This window comes from Dermacentor andersoni, chromosome 9 (genome assembly GCF_023375885.2).
Source record: "Dermacentor andersoni chromosome 9, qqDerAnde1_hic_scaffold, whole genome shotgun sequence".
NCBI lineage: Eukaryota > Metazoa > Arthropoda > Arachnida > Ixodida > Ixodidae > Dermacentor > Dermacentor andersoni.
This window is the reverse complement of record NC_092822.1, coordinates 38,419,696-38,437,937: the sequence shown is the minus strand read 5'-3', so window position 1 is coordinate 38,437,937 and position 18,242 is coordinate 38,419,696. Positions and strand designations below refer to the sequence as shown.

General features: G+C 45.4%; 1 protein-coding gene and 1 long non-coding RNA gene across 2 annotated transcripts in view; one reads left to right on the top strand and one right to left on the bottom strand.

Moving 5' to 3' along the window:
• Nucleotides 1-2,007: 2,007 nt before the first annotated feature.
• The window catches only part of LOC126527703 (uncharacterized), a 58,507-nt gene continuing 42,272 nt past the window's right edge, over nt 2,008-18,242 (top strand). Inside the window, exon 1 of the mRNA XM_055068893.2 lies at nt 2,008-2,690. Within this exon, the coding sequence (XP_054924868.1) occupies nt 2,601-2,690 (90 nt within the window). The 5' untranslated portion in view covers nt 2,008-2,600. The remainder of the gene's footprint in view (nt 2,691-18,242) is intronic.
• LOC129383892 (uncharacterized) lies at nt 7,943-9,270 on the bottom strand. The gene is made up of 2 exons (XR_008611717.2): nt 8,751-9,270; nt 7,943-8,085 (listed from the first exon to the last, which is right to left on the bottom strand). It is a non-coding gene; the product is annotated as an uncharacterized lncRNA (long non-coding RNA).

Here is an 18,242-nt window from a genome sequence, read left to right as displayed (position 1 = left end):
GGCTTAGGTCACTGAGAGCGCTTTTGCTAGCAGTCGCTATAAAGAATCGCACATACTCTCAAATCCCAGCAAGCATTACGAAAGTTTACTAATTCACGATACAACAAATTTTACGTCTCTGTTTAGGGTTTAGATAAACGATGTTGTGCACTAAAATTTATCAGTTTAGATGGAGGTTGTGGTTATGCAATTGGCACCAACATCCTCTTTTTTTTCTGTTCATTGCGCTCTAATGAAAATGAAAAAAAAAAGGAAAGCGGGGCTTTATGAATACTTAAAATAGTTCGTCAGAATGCATCCGTCTATGCGATATTCTGCAAGTAAAGACGTGAGAAGGCCTAAACATCTCCGCTCGGGTGAGCAGAATAAAATAACAGAAAATATGAGCCTCATAACGCTCGCTGCTCTCATATATCAGTGGAATTCAATATATCGAGTACATTTCAAACGAAAGTACTCGAGGTAAGCCAATGTTTCGAAAGGCAGCCTCTTGCTTGGAGGCATGCGAAGAGGCTCCACGGATTCGTGCCCCTTCGGTCGCGAGGTCTCGGGATCCAATATCCAGCTTTCGATTTCTCGGTTTCTCGATATTGATCCGATTTCAGTTCTGCTCGGCGGCATGATCTTTCAGTTTCCGCGAGATGTGTTCGACCAAATTCACAACGTCGCAGTGATAGCAATATGAATTTCCGGTCTGAATAAAGAGGCACAGGTGACTCTTAGTTGATGGGATGTTTGGTCTTACCTGGTTGTTTTCTGTTGGTGCAGTTGTAGATGTACGAGACAGGGTCGTGTAGTTAGCCTTGGGTCGTGCAGTGGGCAGGGGTAATCCCTTACCCCCGCACCCCGGGGCGCCATACTTTAGGCAACCCCCCAATTACCGGCTGCTACAAAGGAGAATGTTACAATGGGATTATTTTTACAGCGTATGCTGTTGTGGGCTCATTCCAGTTGCCGTTTTGATTGGCGGTGGTGTCCGCCGCCGCCGCCACCGCCGATATCCGGTGTCCGGTGTCCATGCCGGCTATCGCCGGGAATGAGAAAAAAAATATCCAGTTCAACATGTTCCTAGGGGTGGGCAGCGCAACCCGGATGAAAGATCAAAGGAAGTGCACGATACGAACTCCACCTTTCGACAGAAGTGGTCACTGTGCTTCAATGACACACCATGACAATTTTTGAGAACCGAGCTCGCTTCTCAAGAATTGTCAGCATCTTAAGCCTATGGGCTACGCCACTCACTAGTGGAAGAGCTTCTAGTCGAGGGTTGGCGGGCATCGTATTCAGTAGGAGGGGGGGGGGGGGGGGTCGAAGGCTGAAATGAGCAAGTTTCAAGAACTTCGCCTAAACAACTATTTCTCTCCGCCCTGTTTTGAAGAGAATGCCAATAAATTACATTATCATCATCACCGAGTACAGGAGGCGGAATGTTCAATGAAGGACTACTCTATAATGAGAGCGTAAGGGTGTGTTCACGCCCAGACCACCATTGTAGACAGTCTACTTTTACGCCTTTAGAAGATGACTTCGAGCACAAGTAATTTATCGCATCTCGAACAGCCTGGAAGGCTCCTCTGTGACATGACGCCACTTCACACCGAAGATGACACTCCAAACAAATTGCACTATATTATTATACTTTAACACTTTGCGCGTGCGAGCCCATGAAGAACCCAACATCAGGCGGTTAAGAAAGCGTGACTACGTTTTCTTGTAAACAGACGACGTTCTCATAGAGTTCCAAGCGTTCGGCTCAGCCACGTATCTTGTTTGGAGCGCAAAGTAGCCCGTAGCGTTTCTGACTGCGGTGCTGTCTTCTCGAAGCTGTTTTGTCGACTTCGTCAGAATTGGAACGAGTCTTAAGACGACAGCTGTCGCCTTGTTATCTTTTTAGTTCTGTACGGCGAGCATTGGAACGCGACTATAAGTTGCGAACTCCAGCCTCGGCCACCCTCCTGGAATACTTGCCACGAAAGGCCGTATGTGGGTCCTGCTCGGAGTCACATTTACGGCTAACAGCTCTTTCACTGTTCTGGCAGCTGCAAGAAGCGCTTTCATCGCAATTGCATCAACGTACGCCCGGAAGACTAGAACGTTTTCGCGAAAATGGGAGTGAGCACATTTAAGTCCCTGTCCTACGTTCGGCGGTGATCTAAGCAAGGTAAAAAAATATGGCGGTGCTGCAGGCCCAGGAATCCCAACATTCCAGCATTTCAGCGAGATAGCGCCGAACGGTGACGCGCTTTCGTCAGAAGTTGTGCGCGCGTCTCCAGGTGTTCTAAACAAAGTGGACTCGCTCACGACATAAGTGAAACGTTTGAAAACAGAAAAAAAACATATTCTTGCGCTCACAACTGCCGCGACTACACAAGAAGAGCGTGGCAGGCACTTCGTCCTTATCGAATGTGACACGCCCACTTTTCTCGTCTACTGCTGCGGCGACGAACGACGACGTGCCACCTACTATACGACGAACGCGGCAGCCCAGCAACGCCTGAATACCTCAGTTTCCAGCGCTTCCCTATGCTTTGGTTGGTGGCAAATTCCAGCCGAGTGCGCGAAAGTGGACTGCACCAGTACATCTAACAACATGGACTGGGATGCTGCCGGCGTTGCGGCGACGTCGTTGGAAAGCCTCAGAGATGTGTTCATCTGTAGATGCCTCTGAAGGGACTTCCACGGAACGCAAGGTAAAAAGTGCCTCGTAAGGCCCAAAGGCTTGTTCGTTTCTCGGCTTGATGCATACGCTTCACTTCATGACGTTCTTGAAACAATCACGCCTGTTCTACAGGGTAAAACCGTGCCTTCTTTGAAGCTTCGGACGAAGTTCACATCGTACGACTCTTGCCGTATACATGGGAACGAAGGGGGCATTCCAGGCACTGAAATGCCCTGAGCTCGGGCCAGAGGGGTGTATCTTCCACGAATTTTACATCGAACTGAAATCGTCTCACGTTTGTGAACCCAGTGTCGAATCTGATCGCGATGTAGAGTAAGATAAAATTATATTGTCAGAATGTTAGTGACTGCAGATGAAGACTGATGAATTTCTGTCCAACTCAATAGGAGCACCTTTTGACCCAGTTTACCTTACTGAAACGTGTTTGTGCCCTGATTTGTTGGATGCAAATTATTGAACTGATGATTATGTTGTTTTCCGCCGCGACCGGTGTTAAGCGGTCACTGGTCAATTTTTTTTTTTTCTAGCGTGGTCCTCGTAGAAGTATTAAAAAGAGCTAATAGCACACCGAAGGCCCGACATTGAATCTTCGAAACATTGCGTTTGGGTAGAACTTCCGTAACGTGACTGTTGAAGTTATCTCATCGAAAGTTAGAACATAAATAAAATTCTGGAGTTTTACGCGCCGGAACCACTTTCTGATTATGAGGCGCGCCATAGTGGGGTACTCCGGAAATTTAGACCCCCTGGGGTTCTTTAACGTGCACCTAAATCTAAGTACACGGGTGTTTTCGCATTGCGCCCCCATCGAAATGCGGCCGGCGTGGTCATGATTCGATTTCGCGACCTCATGCTTAGCAGCCCAACACCATGGCCACTCAGCCACCACGGCGGATGAAAATTAGAGCTTCCAACCAAAATTGGACTGCTCTTTATTTATAACACGCTTTGACAGCCTTCCATGTTATATTGATTTTATCAAACACTGAGTCCGACTATATGATCATCTTAAGTCTTAAGTGTACTGACTGGGTGTATCAAAGCACGAACCACTGCGATTCGGTCATCGCAAGTAAGGCTTCTGCGTTTATACCTTTTATCCACATTTGTGGGCTCACGCAAAACAATGCTTTAAAAAGATTGTCGTAAATATTCTCGACGTACTACTATTCCGTTTTTCAGTAGACAGTGCGGTTTGAGCTGCGGACCCATCGGTAAAGTTTTACCTATTTCGTCCACCTTTCGTGGTTGAATTTAAGTGTGCCTTTGTAACCAGTGTGTATGTGTGTGTGTGTGTGGGGGGGGGGGGTGTTCCTTGAGGCCAATGTACTGTCATCCACAGGTGCGCTGCATCGACCTTTATCAACATATCCAATCTTTGACGTGGTCAGAAGTCCTACCTTGAACTGATGTCCATTCAGCGGCTGCTCATCTAATGTGGCTAATAACGGAAGCCATCGTTAGACGCCTGCCACAGAGAGTGTTAAAGCCTGACAAGCTTGCTTTCTGGTTCTCCAGGGAGCTGGAAATAGCTCTGCGGAAAAAAGGACGCTTTCATGCTTGCTTTAAAACACTGGCTTCGAATACTTTTACTTAAAAATTAAAGAAATGCCGCCGTTTCGAGAAAAAGTCTTTTGCGCGGGAATGTTTGCTTATGAAACCCACGATGAGCAAGACTTATTTCAAGTTTTTCAGGAAGCTCGCTAAATATAGTAACGCGCGTTTCCACAGAAAATGTGCCTTCATTACATTTATTACACTTCATTACAGCGCCTAAGTCGGTATCTGATACGTTTGTCAACTTTTATTGGCATGTGTTACCTATCTGACGACAAGTCAAACGTCGCACTGTCGTATGCCGTATCCAATGTTATCAATACATTGGCTTCACTGAGCGTTAGTTGATGCGATTACTAAGTTGAAGCCAAAACTTCCTTTGACGGCCGATGGGATCCCTCCTTTAATTATTAAAGTCTGTGACCACTTGTTTGTCACAGTGTTGGCTTTTATTTTTAACCTCTTCTTAAGCACTCCAGTCTTTCCTGTGGTGTGGACTGTAGTCGTAACCATCCAGAAGAGAGGAGGTGCTCGTCCTTCACCGAATTATCGAGCAATTTTTTTTCTGTGAGGTCTCGCAAAAATCTTTGAAGCTATTGTCCACAAGTGTCTCACTTCCCACATGTCTAAATTTCTGTTGCCGCAGCAACATGGATTTATGAAATGAAGGTCTGTTGAAATGACTGTGCTCTTACCTTAACTACAGCGCACCTCTCGTTTCGTTTCACTTTCAAGTAGGCACTATCTACTTCGATCTCTCGAAGGCCTTCGATAAAGTGGACGACTGTTTTTCGGAGCTAAAGATGGAAAGTTATGGTGTCTGTCTGATCGGCTCTAAGTGGCTTTCTAGCTACATGTCATCGAGGAAAAATTACGTGTGTGTTGACAGTGCTTTACTTGAACCCAACATTTCGTCTCTAAGTGTGCCTCAGGTTTCAATTTCGGGCCTATTGCTCTTCCTTGTTTTCATAAAGGATGCTATAAGTTGCGTTAAATTTGGAAACATTTTACTGTTTGCTGATGACTTGAGGTTGTTTGCGTGTATTTCGGCTTTGGTAGACAGCGAGAAACTTGAAAATGACACTGTGAGTATTCTCAATCGTTGCTCTAAAAACCCGTAAGAAACATCCCGTATCACGGGGACTGGAAAGGTCTCGTGAGCTAACTTAATCTCGCTTGACACACAGCAATAATCCCTTCCAATGCGGCTACACAATTAATACATTGGAATGTGAGAGGTCTGCTTCGCAATCTAGATGGCATTAAGTAACTCCTACGTGAGTTTAATCCAAGGGTGCTGTATGTGTAAGAGACACGCTTCAAACCGTCACACAAAAACTTTCTCCGACAATATGCCCTTTACCGTAAAGGCCTTAACGACGTTCTCGCCTAATCTGGCTGGGTGGCCATGATAGTGGATAAGGGTGTTGCTTGCCAGTATTTGAAGCAGCAAACGCCCCTTGAAGCAGTTACAATCAGGGCCGTGTTGTTTGATAAGCTAGTCACAATGACTTCTCTATACATCCTAACAAGCTATCAACTTTCGAAAACGAAATTCTAGAGCATTATCGCAGAACTTCCCGAGCTTTCTATTGTAGTAGACGATTTAAATGCACATAGCACCCTCTGGGGAGGTTCTCGTTGTGATCAGAAACGCTGCTTATTAGAGAACTCCCCCTTTTCCAGAAGTGCATGATTACAAAATAAGAAAAAAAAAACACATTCTACAGCGTGATAAACAAAAGGCTGTCATCTATAGATTTAAGTATGGCATCAAGTGCACTCGTACCATACGTGGAGTGGAACGTGATGAAATATCCATACGAGAATGACTATTTCCCAATTGTCATAAAGGTAGTGAAAGGAGATGAATGGTCTACACATCTGCCCCAGTGGAAAGCCGACTGTGCCGACTGTAAACGATACAGAGAGCTGACGCATTTGACCTTGGATCACATCTGTACTCTCCCTATCGATTATGCAGTGGCATATTTGACGGCGTTTACAGTTAATCGCCCTCCAAAGGAGGTGTTCCCTCGTGAGACGAGGAGTGTAAGGAAACTCGCAGAAATCAAAATAAGGCTTGGAGTCACCTTCGCGACTCTCCAACTACTGAGAACTTGATCAGCTTCAAGAAAATAAAGTCGGAAGGTAGAAGAACGCGCCGCCGAGCCAAAAAGGAAAGCTGGCAAATATGCATCTACAGTATAAATTCTAATATAGCTGAAAGAAAAGCCTGTAATAGGGTAAACAAAACTAAAGGCCGTGAAACATTCTTCTACCTTTAACATTTACACAGGTAGACAACCTTGACGACCAAGCTAATTCTCTAGGGGCACATTTGGAGTACATTTCTAGTTCATCCCATTACTCAGACACATTCATGAGATACCAGCAATAAGCCGAGCGACTCCCTCTGAATTGGAAAACAAATTGACACGAACCTTATAACCACCTATTTACCGTGCCAGAATTTCAGGCTGCACTGAATTGTTGTAATAAATTGGCCCCTGTAAACTATCGAATAGTTTACGAGATTATTGAACACTTACGCGCCGAAGCACACAAAACACTCCTATCACTTTTCAACGCCATATTCTCTGCCAGTTATATTACGTCCCCGTCCCCCACGCCTGGAAGGAGGTAATCATAATACCTATATTTAAAGAGAGCAAGGACCCGTCTTCGGCCAGCAGCTATAGACCTATAGCTCTAATGCCCCAACCACTGGCACGCGCCGAAAACTTCGGCGCGCGCTGGCAAGCGAACGCGTCGCTTCGCTTCGGCTGGAGGGAAAGGGCGCGCAACCACTGGAGACAAGCTCCGACGCACGCTGAAGCTCGAAAACTTGCTGGAGTGGAAGCCGCCTATACGCGCCTATGGGCAAGGGTGAAGCCGCGCCGAACGGCCGGCGGCCATCTTACCAGAGGCAAAAGGCAACGGCGCAAACGCGCCTGTCCGCGCTTCTACTTTTTCGCGCTGCTCATGAAGGCGCTAGCATTCAGAAACCAATGAAAACAAGTGCTTCTGGTTGTAAACGGTTATCTCCCATCAACTGTAGCAGCCAACTGGCGTGAAGAAGGCTATTTAACTGCGGAAATATTAAGGAGAAAAGCATAGCGCAGCCGCGCTTTTTCGCGTTTACAAAGCAACGCTAACGAGCGGTTCTAGTATTAAACGTCTATTTTTCTTCAACCAGAGGGAAACTGGCATGTACAAGGCAGTTTGCCAGTTCAAATATTAAGCAGAAAATCTTAGCACTGCCGCGCTCGTGCTTTTCCGCGCTGCGGATGACGTTGCTCGCATTTACAGAGCAACAAAAACGAGTGGTTCTAGTTATATCCATTTATTTTCCATCAGCTAGCAGAAAACTGGCATGTAAAAGGCAGTGTAACTGTACAAATATTAAGGAGAAAAGCGTAATGCAGCTGCGCTCGCGCTTTTTCGCTTTGCTGATGCAGCTGCTCCCATTTAGAAAGGAATGCAAATGTGTGGTTCTAGTTGTAGTCGTTTATTTACCATCAACCAGCAGCCAACTGATACGCAGAAGGAAGTTCAAATGAGCAGATATTGAGGAGAAAGTCTCACATACAGTCAAGAACACCATGACAAACATCCTACTGGTGATTGAAAATAATCACCCTCGACAAAAGTGGTCTCACTTTGTTTTTGATCAGTTCACAGTTTCGTTCTTTCGTCATGTGGTGTATTCTCACTTTTATATATTCTTCAGCGATTTTTTTGCACAAAATATAAATATGGTTATCAAGTGGATCAAGATCAAGGATGTGGTCCTCCAGTTTCTGGAACCAGTCTTCATGCTTGCGGCCTGGACGCTTCCTTTTCACCTGAAATAGGCGCCATATGTACACCTGATGAGTCTCAAGTCAGAGAAAAATAAGAGCAGTTTTAAAGCTATGCCTCGCTTGCTACCAAAACTTACTGCTTTATAAAGGTGGATGTATGTTATTTTCAAATTTTGCTTAAGCATCTTTTCAAATCATTAGCCTGTTTATTTTGTTTAGCATCTGAGCTTGCATATTAATTAGATCTCTTTACGTCACCACCGACGCGCGCTTACTGAACAGATTTGCAGACTGGAGCCGCATCTGCAGCCTACGGTTATGAGTAGCAGTTTTCGTACTTTTTATCCTATGAAAATGAAAAAAAAAAATTGAAGCTGTGCAAAATCTAGGCGCAAAAGCGGTCTCTATCCAATGTCATGGTTACAGCTTAGCTGAGGCGACCCTGCCAGACGGCAAATTTGGTGTAATTTTCATAGAATGTCATTCAAAGGTAATGCCTTTCATTAGCTGTGACAATGGTAAATTTAATGACATTAGTTGAAAACGACATCCGCGGTCTAATGAGCTCGAGAAACTCAGTCGCATTTCTCGCTTTTGCAGCTGGCAGGGCACACAGTGTTGATTTTTATCCGGCTTATCACGGTCACTTCTTCTCAACGAAAACGAGACCGCCACAAATACATCGCGCGACGTTCTAACATACTCACGGGCTTCTGTAGATGCTCCGGAAACGCAGGGAACACAGAAGGCACACTACCCGCACGCAGTCGTGTTGTCTGTCCGGTGCGGTCGAAGCACTCCGGCGTGAAATGCACACAGCAAAGACGATCTCCATCTTTCGCATGCCACCTTTCGCATGCCAACCTGTCGGCAATTCCAGGACTATTAGTCGTTGCGCACACACACACAACTTATCAGTTGACATCCATCGGCAACGCGAGCGTAGTGGCTCAATGAACGTGTTCTCGTGTACTTACAGGTGAAACGTGAGGCCACAACCCTTCTTCAGCCTGTTCGCACATCCGTAGGCAACGCAAAAGGCAACCATAATCAAATCGATGGTGTTTACATGCCCCTCACATCAAATTGCACTGCATACCAACTCACGAAAACAGCAGCGAGAGCCGGTGCCGCCGGCGCCGAGCGCGCTTTCTGCCTCTGGTAAGATGGCGGACGGAGGCTTCAGTCGGAGCGCGCTCTCTCCACTCCAGCAATTTTTATATATCCTCCTTGCTCGCTCCTCGGTTGCAGCGCACTGTTGCTGGACTATTCCGTCTTCATCCGTCAAAGTTCGGCCTAAAACAGCCTGCTGTAAACTAAGCTTGAAAGAATAAGTTAGTGATCTGTATGCGCTTTTAGATATAAAAAACACGTTTGAATAATGAATATGCACCTGCCGCAACAGTTTTTTATTTTTGAAGTAACAATAGTGTACAAAATATCGACAACCCGCCGCGGTTGCTCAGTGGCTATGGTGTTGGGCTGCTGAGCACGAGGTCGCGGGATCGAATCCCGGCCACGGTGGCCGCATTTCGATGGGGGCGAAATGCGAAAACACCCGTGTACTTAGATTTAGGTGCACGTTAAAGAACCCCAGGTGGTCGAAATTTCCGGAGTCCTCCACTACGGCGTGCCTCATAATCAGAAAGTGGTTTTGGCACGTAAAACCCCATATATTATTATTATTAAAATATCGACATCAGCGCTCGCGCGTCGTCTGTCTGCAAGATCGTTTTGCAAACACCTGCACGACGATGCCATATATCAAAAACTGTTGCACCATTTCATTTTTTTTGGTAGCTTATTGCACAGCCAACTATGTAAGAATTAGGCGTGCAAAGTATAACTGAAAAAAATCTGTGTTGGAAATATTGCCACGTAGTAGTGACGGTAAATAAATAGTGCCGTCTCAATCGCAACGATAGCGGCGAGCAATGTCGGCAATCGTAGAAAATCTCATCTGCGGGTCAAGCGCATCGGTTTGCATACGGCAGTCGTCGAAAGTTACAGCCTATTCGCTGGTGCCCGCGCGCCTTCCAGAAACTACAACACAATTCCTGTCGCGTATGCAATCAGATTAGCAAGGTTCGTCGACAACAGACAGAACCATCGATAACATTCGCGAAACTTCCGATACATTCAGGCGCATCGTGCAGCGAGCGATAACGTTTAACATTTTTTAGCCGGTGAAATACGGTAACCGGACACAGATAAAGCATCCGTGTCAATATAATTATGCTTGTTGGTACATGAAAGAAACGTGAAAAAGTGGGTTCTGAGAAAAATCAGTACAAACGAATTGAAACACCTGTAGCACTCACAGAAAAAAAAACTAGGATAGCTAAAATGTATGTAATTCGTATCTTGTCTCCCCCCAATTCTTGATTCTGTCAAATCTAGCCCATGGAGCACCTTTCTTATTCTAGGTTGTTTTGATGCATCAACACCACATCCGGAGGCCTTCACATTGAGTGTATTGCTAAAAAACATTTTCACAGTGTAAGGGCCATGTTCTATTGTAACTGGTTTCCACATATCAAGTTTGCCTTTCTTTACATTAATGAAATGACATACCGTCAGATAATACAAGCTTGAGAATTAGAGGGTTTTAATAGGAGTCTTTCGTTGCCCTTTGCCAAGTCGTACTATCGAAGCACTTATTCGAATGTATGGGAGCAGCTCATTTGCATAGTATAAGAAATATATAAACAGGTTATTTTCACAATTTATACACTTCGTCACCACAAAAAGAAAAATTGCAGTTTATTGTTTTCAGCCTGCTATGATGTGTTGACTGAGAAAGATACATTCAATTTTTTTCTGCGAGGCACGGAATAATTGCTGTGGCACATTATTTTATTGCGCAACACTGCATACAGTAGCCAGCCATTATTAAAACTCGGAAGAAATCAATAGCACAATGCATATGATCAGGCACATAGCATATTATTGCACTTTCTTAATTCATGCCAGAACGACGACCACAGGCGTCCTTCTCCAACAAGGTCAGCATCCATCGTGCCTCCTTACCATCGGGCTTCACACCCTCAGCACGTTCAACCTCAGCTTTGTGGTGTTTAAAGCAACCTCAAGTGCGTCTTACGGTTTCAGGGATAAGAAAGAAGACCGTCCTGCCTACCTTGGCCTTGAAGCAAGCAGCTCTGGATTGTTTGCACACTTTCTACTTTGATCGAGTCCACATATATACGGATGGTTCTTCCACTCAGACCAGCTCCACCAGCGCAGTGGTTATACCATCATGATCACTAAGCAACCAATACAAGATTTCTCACTTGACAACATCGACCGGTTCGGAGCTTGTTGCCCTCCGAGGTGCCGTTGATTATATTAATATCCAACCGGCTAATCGGTGGGCAATATTCTGCGATTCAAAGGCGGCCTTACAATGTCTTCTGTCATCTCTTCGTCGCGGGTCATGTGAACAACTCGTGTTGGAGATACGAGAAATGCACCATCACGTGATCAAGAAAGGACACGACGCCGTGTTTCAGTGGCTGCCTGGTCATTGCGGCATCTCCGGCAATGACCTCGCTGACGAAGCTGCTAGGAAAGCCCACGAAGGAGCAACCCTTGTTTCCATACCTTTATCGCGGACCGACGCAGCCCAACACTTAGGCAAGCTAGCGCACTCTTTTGACATTGGAAAAGTGGCACACACGTGAATTCACTCAACATCGATTGCATTCCCTCGATCCTTCTATGCAACTGCGGCTGTTACCAGGTCTTCTGCGAAATGAGGAAACAGTGCTGTGCCGCTTACGTTTGGGCGTCGCATTCACCAGTGCATATGCATTTTTGATTGGAATGGCAGATAGCGCCGAGTGCAATGCCTGCGGTGTCGAGGAAACCATAGAACACCTAATGTGCTACTGCCCATCTTTTGAAGATGAAAGGCAAGACCTCTGCAGAGCTCTCAATCAGCTAGATGGAAAGCCGTTCACCTTGAACAAGATCTTGGGAACATGGCCTCGCATATCGCAGCTACAAAAGGCCACAAAAGTGCTGCTGCGATATTTGAAAGATACCGGATTGAGTCAGCGTCTGTGATCCAGACTGAGTGACCGACTGATATCCCCAGTGTACTTTCTCTTCTTTTAATCTTTCCGTCCCCCTTTCCCTTTCTCCAGTGTAGGGCAGCCAACCGGGCTCAGTCCTGGTTAACCTCCCTAACTTTCATCTATCATTTTCTCACTCTCTTCTTAATTCATGCCCTTTTTTTTAATTGCACAAAAGCTACTGCACTAAAATAGTATACTAGTACATACTTAAAATCACAATTTTATACTGCGATAATAATCAATCATTCAAATTTTTATTGTAGTGCCCAGGAACAGCTAGAGAGCCTTTGTACTGGTGCACTTAACGAGCACTATGTGAGACAAAATGTAGAGAAAACATGAATGTAGTAGACAAAAAATGGAAGATAGAGAAACAAATAGGGAAAAACAGAAATGCGGAAAAGTAAAAGGAAGTTAATCCTACGTGATTATCTACAGATACACAATACACAGGAAATGAACTCTAAAGTATGTTTTGGAGTCGAGTCTTATTAGCACAATCTTGTAACAAGCCCAGGCAACGAATGTGGAATGCTACCTGGTATACTGTTGCGGCACAAACAAATGCATATGATCAAGAGGCTTTAAGGAATGTATAATGTCATGGACCACCTTATACAGGAACAAAAGGTGCGATTAATTAAGACTTGATTGATTGATTAGTAGAGTTTATTGGCACAAGGGCCAGATTAATTAAGACTTGAATCTAGAGGTGCGAGTTGAAGTATATTTGAGAAGGCTCAACTGTGGTCGCCAGAATGGCAAAAGTGCTGCTTGAAGATAGACATCAATTTATTCTGGATGCGTTCAATTAGGTCAGAATTAGATTTGCTCATTGCACCCCCCTCCTACAGAGGCATACTCTAGTAGTTGGAGGCACACAGCAGCATTTCAGAAACACAACAGGTGAGTGGAAATCATGCAATATATGGCATGCAATTCCAAGAGCGTGAAGGGCATCCTGTGTAATTATCTATGTGAAGAGAAGCTTAGCATTTTGTCGAAGTACACACCAAGATTTTTCATTTCATCGACCCTAAGGAGTGAAGCATCATGTAGGGTGCATCAAAATTTTACATGGTGCGTTTTGTGCATATAACTTAATGCCATAGTGTTGGAAGCATTTAAGAGTACTTATTGCTTCTGCACCAGTTTGAGAGTGAAAAAATGTCTTTATGGAAGTCGATGCAGTGGTGAACACTGTTGACAGTCTGAAATAGTCTGAAAGTCTGAAATGTCGGCACACAAAGTCATGCTGTTCATTTCTTAAAATGCTCTTAGCACTAACAGAAAGCGAGGAATCCCATATCGATTTGAACACCTGACGCACTGAAGGGGATAGATATAGGTCGGCAGTTAGTAACTGCACATCTAGCACCTGATTTGTGCATGGGCAATGTTCATGCTACCTTCCGAGTGCTAGAAAAGGTGCTAGACTTTAGGGAACTATTGAAGATGCTTGTGAGAACGAGGAACAAGTATGCTTCCATATGTCTTAACCCTTTCAGACACCACTCCATCCCGTTGATTGAAAAGTTGCTTTCACCACATCTCTTGCATCCTCAGAATCGTAGAAAGTGTACAGCTGCAGCAAATACTAAGAATTTTCAATTGTTTAGCGAGTTTTGTCAAGTTTACAAAATTTCGACTCCATGCGAAAACTCACTACAGGAACACAAAATATGAAAACATGTACTATTTCGTGTTTTGAAAATCTTGATAAGCACTTATCTAGCCACTTGACAATTATGCCTGGTGCACGACATTGTAAAAAACAATGAAAGAAGTGAACCCGCTACATACAACATACTGACACAGAGTAACAACACCCAGCCGTCTACCTTCCCACTCATTTTGTTAAAACATTCTGCACATTATTCAAAATTGCAGCACAGTTCCAATAATAAGTGTTTCAAGATGTATGAAACACATTTTAAATACCATTACTTTCATCAGTGCTTTTGCTATTGATGCACGCTCCTGCTGTGCCCAATTGTGTAGACAGCGTCTCAAAGGGTTAAGCTCTGTGGAGGAAATACCATCAACACCACAAGAAAGGGAAAGTTTAAGGCACTTCATATACTTGGAAACGAGGTTTTCATTGACTGTTAGCATACACTGCGCCAGACTGAGAAGGAAGGTTACTTGAAGCATATTTCACACCATATAGCAAACAGAAATGTTCTGCAAAGGCATCAGCGGTGTTCGAGACAACACCACTATGTTCATGAAGAAGACGTACATCTTTGGCACTCCTTTTAGAAGAGAGAGCCCACAAAGCTCCAGAAATATTTTGAATTATGTGTCACGCTGGCTTCAACACAATCAATGTGGTCAAAGTGATGATTCTAATAATAATAATAATAATAATAATAATAATAATAATCTTAGTGGTAACTTGGCACACTAGACTAAAAAGAAGGCTGATGCCTGTATGTTAGAGCATCTGATAACCAGCCATCTAAAGCAGAAATTTGCAGGATGCAGAAGACACTTCCTTCCCCTCCACGTGCACACACACTTGCTCAATAACACAGCACGGCACACACGCACACATTCGGCAGGTGCACAACACACAGGAGTGCCAATGAAGTCTGGTTCCAAGGAAGGAGAATCCAAATCGCCAGGGGGGTGGAGAGAAAGCTCTGCATGCCAGATATAATCATGGAGTTGTGGTGTCGGGCCATAGAGGCGTGATGAGGGCTCAGGCTGTGCTGACCACTTGTTCAGACGAACTGAAGAAAGATTAGTGCTGTCCGGAGAGACGTCAAACACCCTGCAGTATAGACTAGTGCAATGTTGCGTTGGTATTGCAGGGTGTGCTACTTGAGGGGTTTGAGGCAATCCTCGAAGGCTGGCATGAGCTTGTGACAACCGAAAAGACGGGAGTAAAGGGTGCGTATTGTCCGGCGCTGAACAAGCTTAAGCTTGTTAGTGTCGCGAGTTTGGTACGGGAACTATACTGATGAGCAGTACTCAAGTCGTGACAGAATGATAGAAGTGTAGAGTGCTCGGAAAACCTTAGGTCATCAGGGAAGGGAGACACGGGACACAAACCCAAGAAAGGGCCGGTGCTTACATACAGTGCTGGTGACATATGCGGAAAAGTTGAGAGAACAGCTAAATGCTACACCCAGGATGGGAAGGGCCCGAACAGTCTTTATAGAAGTGCCTCCAAGGAAGAAGGTTGGACGTGCAGCAGTTTCGTTGTAGCTGATACGCATGGCAGCACTTTTTACGGTGCTACTACAAAGTTTGATATTGTAGGCCCAGTCGTTCACCTTTACGGAATGTATTTATTGTAAGCACATATGCTGTGCATCGGCATATTGTTGTTGTGGAAGCGTTAACTTGTTAATCAAACACATTCTCCGCAGATGCATTAGTAACTTGGTTTTGAGTAGATCTTTGTCCTGACTACAATTTATAGTATCGCAGCAAGAAACATTTTAGTAGAGGCTGAAGGGATTCCAGCAGTTTAAGCATACTGACTGCACAAAACACTGATGACACCTTTTCACCTTCCCCACAATGCACTCACACCATCTACACTTTCCATAAGCAAAAAGTGAGATAAAAAAATCAATTACAGTTTCATTGACTCAGTACTTGCTGCTTCTGAAGCGGGCATCGAAGCAATCGTGGTATACGCTGCTACATGCATATGTCTTGCATGATGCAGGTCCTGCTATGCACTGCACACAGGGCACACGTTGCAAACAGATAATTTCTTTTTGCAGTGCTCAACTATAACGACACACTGACTCAAACATGACTGCGTTGTCACGTATGCTTCAGTGCGTCAGTGTTCTTGATTGCTTCACGAGCGATTTATGCCCAACTAGCCCAAAAGACGGACGCACTAGAAAGAAGTGAGTGAATGAGTACAGTGAACTTGTACTGAACTGGATTCACATGCCGAATAGAAGAGCGCAGTGTCAGCTGAAACAGGCGGCACGGCTGATTATGTAAGTACTTCCAATAGTTCGGCTACTAGTGTATTTCGCTTTCGGAAGTTATCTTTAACACTGGAAACAGCGCAGAGCTTGACAGTTAAACTTGAGTCAACCGACACCACACGAAACACGCCGCGGTTGACCAACCCAACTTCCACACGGTTCATTCACCACATCACAGGTCACACGAAGTCAAGAGTGCCATATTTTAAATCACTGCAGCACCAAACGGACATGAATATTCACTTCCTTCGACAGAGTTTCTTAGCTGGCCTCGTTCACTCGCCAGTTACGAACTCGATGGAGCCGCTAGGCCTACGCATAACGTAAACAACATCGGCGATAGGCGAGTGCTGATTATCCAGACTTCGGAACTCGTAAACATGTTTCCATTCGTTTTGAGCACAACAAAATACACATACAACAAGCACAGACGTTGCGGTAATCGTGATTCGGTTGGCTGTTTTAGCAGACGATCGCACTGAGCCCGGCGGAACCCAGTGGGCAGGTTGGATTAGTCGGCGTCGTTCGAAGTCGCTTCGGATCCACGTCGCACTGCCACAACCCACGGTCGTCGGTCGTGTCGTCGTCTGCCTACTATTACAACACTGTCTTTCACGAACACTGTCGCGCGCGTCGTACGCCCAAGGAACTCGGACGATCGTTGGTGCCGGCGCCTTCGTACGGGCGGCCATCATAGGCCTAGCAGCCGGAGGCTCCGCAGCCTCCGATTGGTTGACGCCTGCGAGGCGTCGCAGCCTCCCATTGGTGCACGCCGGTGCAGCTTCGCCGCGCGCCGGCAAACTCCTAGCATCGGCAGAAGACATAATCGCTGCGCGACGTTCCGCTTCACCGAGTTCCCGACCGACGCTTTGACGCATTTGACCCTTCGGCGCGCGCCGAAGCTTTCCAGCGCGTGCCAGTGGTTGGGGCATAATAAGTTGCCTGTGCAAACTTCTTGAGGAAATGACTAACCGGCCCCTGGTCCATTTGCTTGAAAGCAAAGCAACAAAAAGCTAAATCCTTAGCAGTGCGGTTTCAGGGAACGTAGATCCTCAACAGGTCGCCTTGTCCGCATCGAGACAAACATTCGTGATGCCTTTGTGCACAACCAGTTTTTCCTATCGGTATCTTACATGTGGCAAAAGCGTATGACACTACTTGGCGTTTCAGAATCACTCGTGATCTGGCTAGAATGACCAACCGAGGCAACTTGCTGAACGTGATTCAAAGGTATTTCTCGAACCGCACATTCCGCGTTCGGATTGGTAACGTCCTATCTCGTCCATTTACTCAGGAGACTGGTATACCATAAGGTGGCGTGCTGAGCTGCCCTTTATTTGTTACAAAAATGAACTCGCTTTATGCTATGCTATCGTACCACGTACGATGTTGTATTCCATATATCTGGATGACATCCAAATAGGCTACAAATCATGTAATCTTAGTATCTGCGAGTGGCAAGTACAGCTTGGCTTGAATAAGTTGTCTAAGTGAGCGGACGAGAACTGTTTTAAATCAAACCGTCAAAAGGTTCCCGTAATACTCTTTTCGAACAAGAGAGGTGGGATACTGGTCCCCGTTATTGATGTTAATGGAGAAGTGCTATCTGTGAGCCATGAACATAAATGTTCAGGCCTCATCTTAGACTTTAAGTTGACTTTTATCCCACACTTGAAATATCTCAAAGCGAAGTGCCTGAAGACAATGAGCCTACTAAATCTCTAGTCCCGCACGTATTTGGGAAGTGACAGAAGGTGCCTCTTGAGCTAGTACAGAAGTCTCATACGGTCATGCCTTGACTATGCAGCCATTGTCTATAACTGTGCTACGCCTTGAACTGCTTTGAAGATGATGGGTTCCGTCCATCACTTAGGTATCCGTCTTGCTACAGGCGCGTTCAGGACTAGTCCCATCCTAGTTCAATCCAACGAATGGTCTCTACATTTCTAAAGAACATATTTAGGTTTATCCTACGCCCTGTAGGTGCAATCAAATATTCATCACCCATGCCATTTAGTTATTCGCGATTCGTCCACGGCAACGCTGTTCCGTAACCGTCCAGCCACTAGGCCGCCTCTGCCCCTCCGGTTGTAAGCACTGTTAGCAAAAACAGGCGCCTCTCTTCTAGAGGATGACCTAAGGACTCCCACGCGGCTTCCAG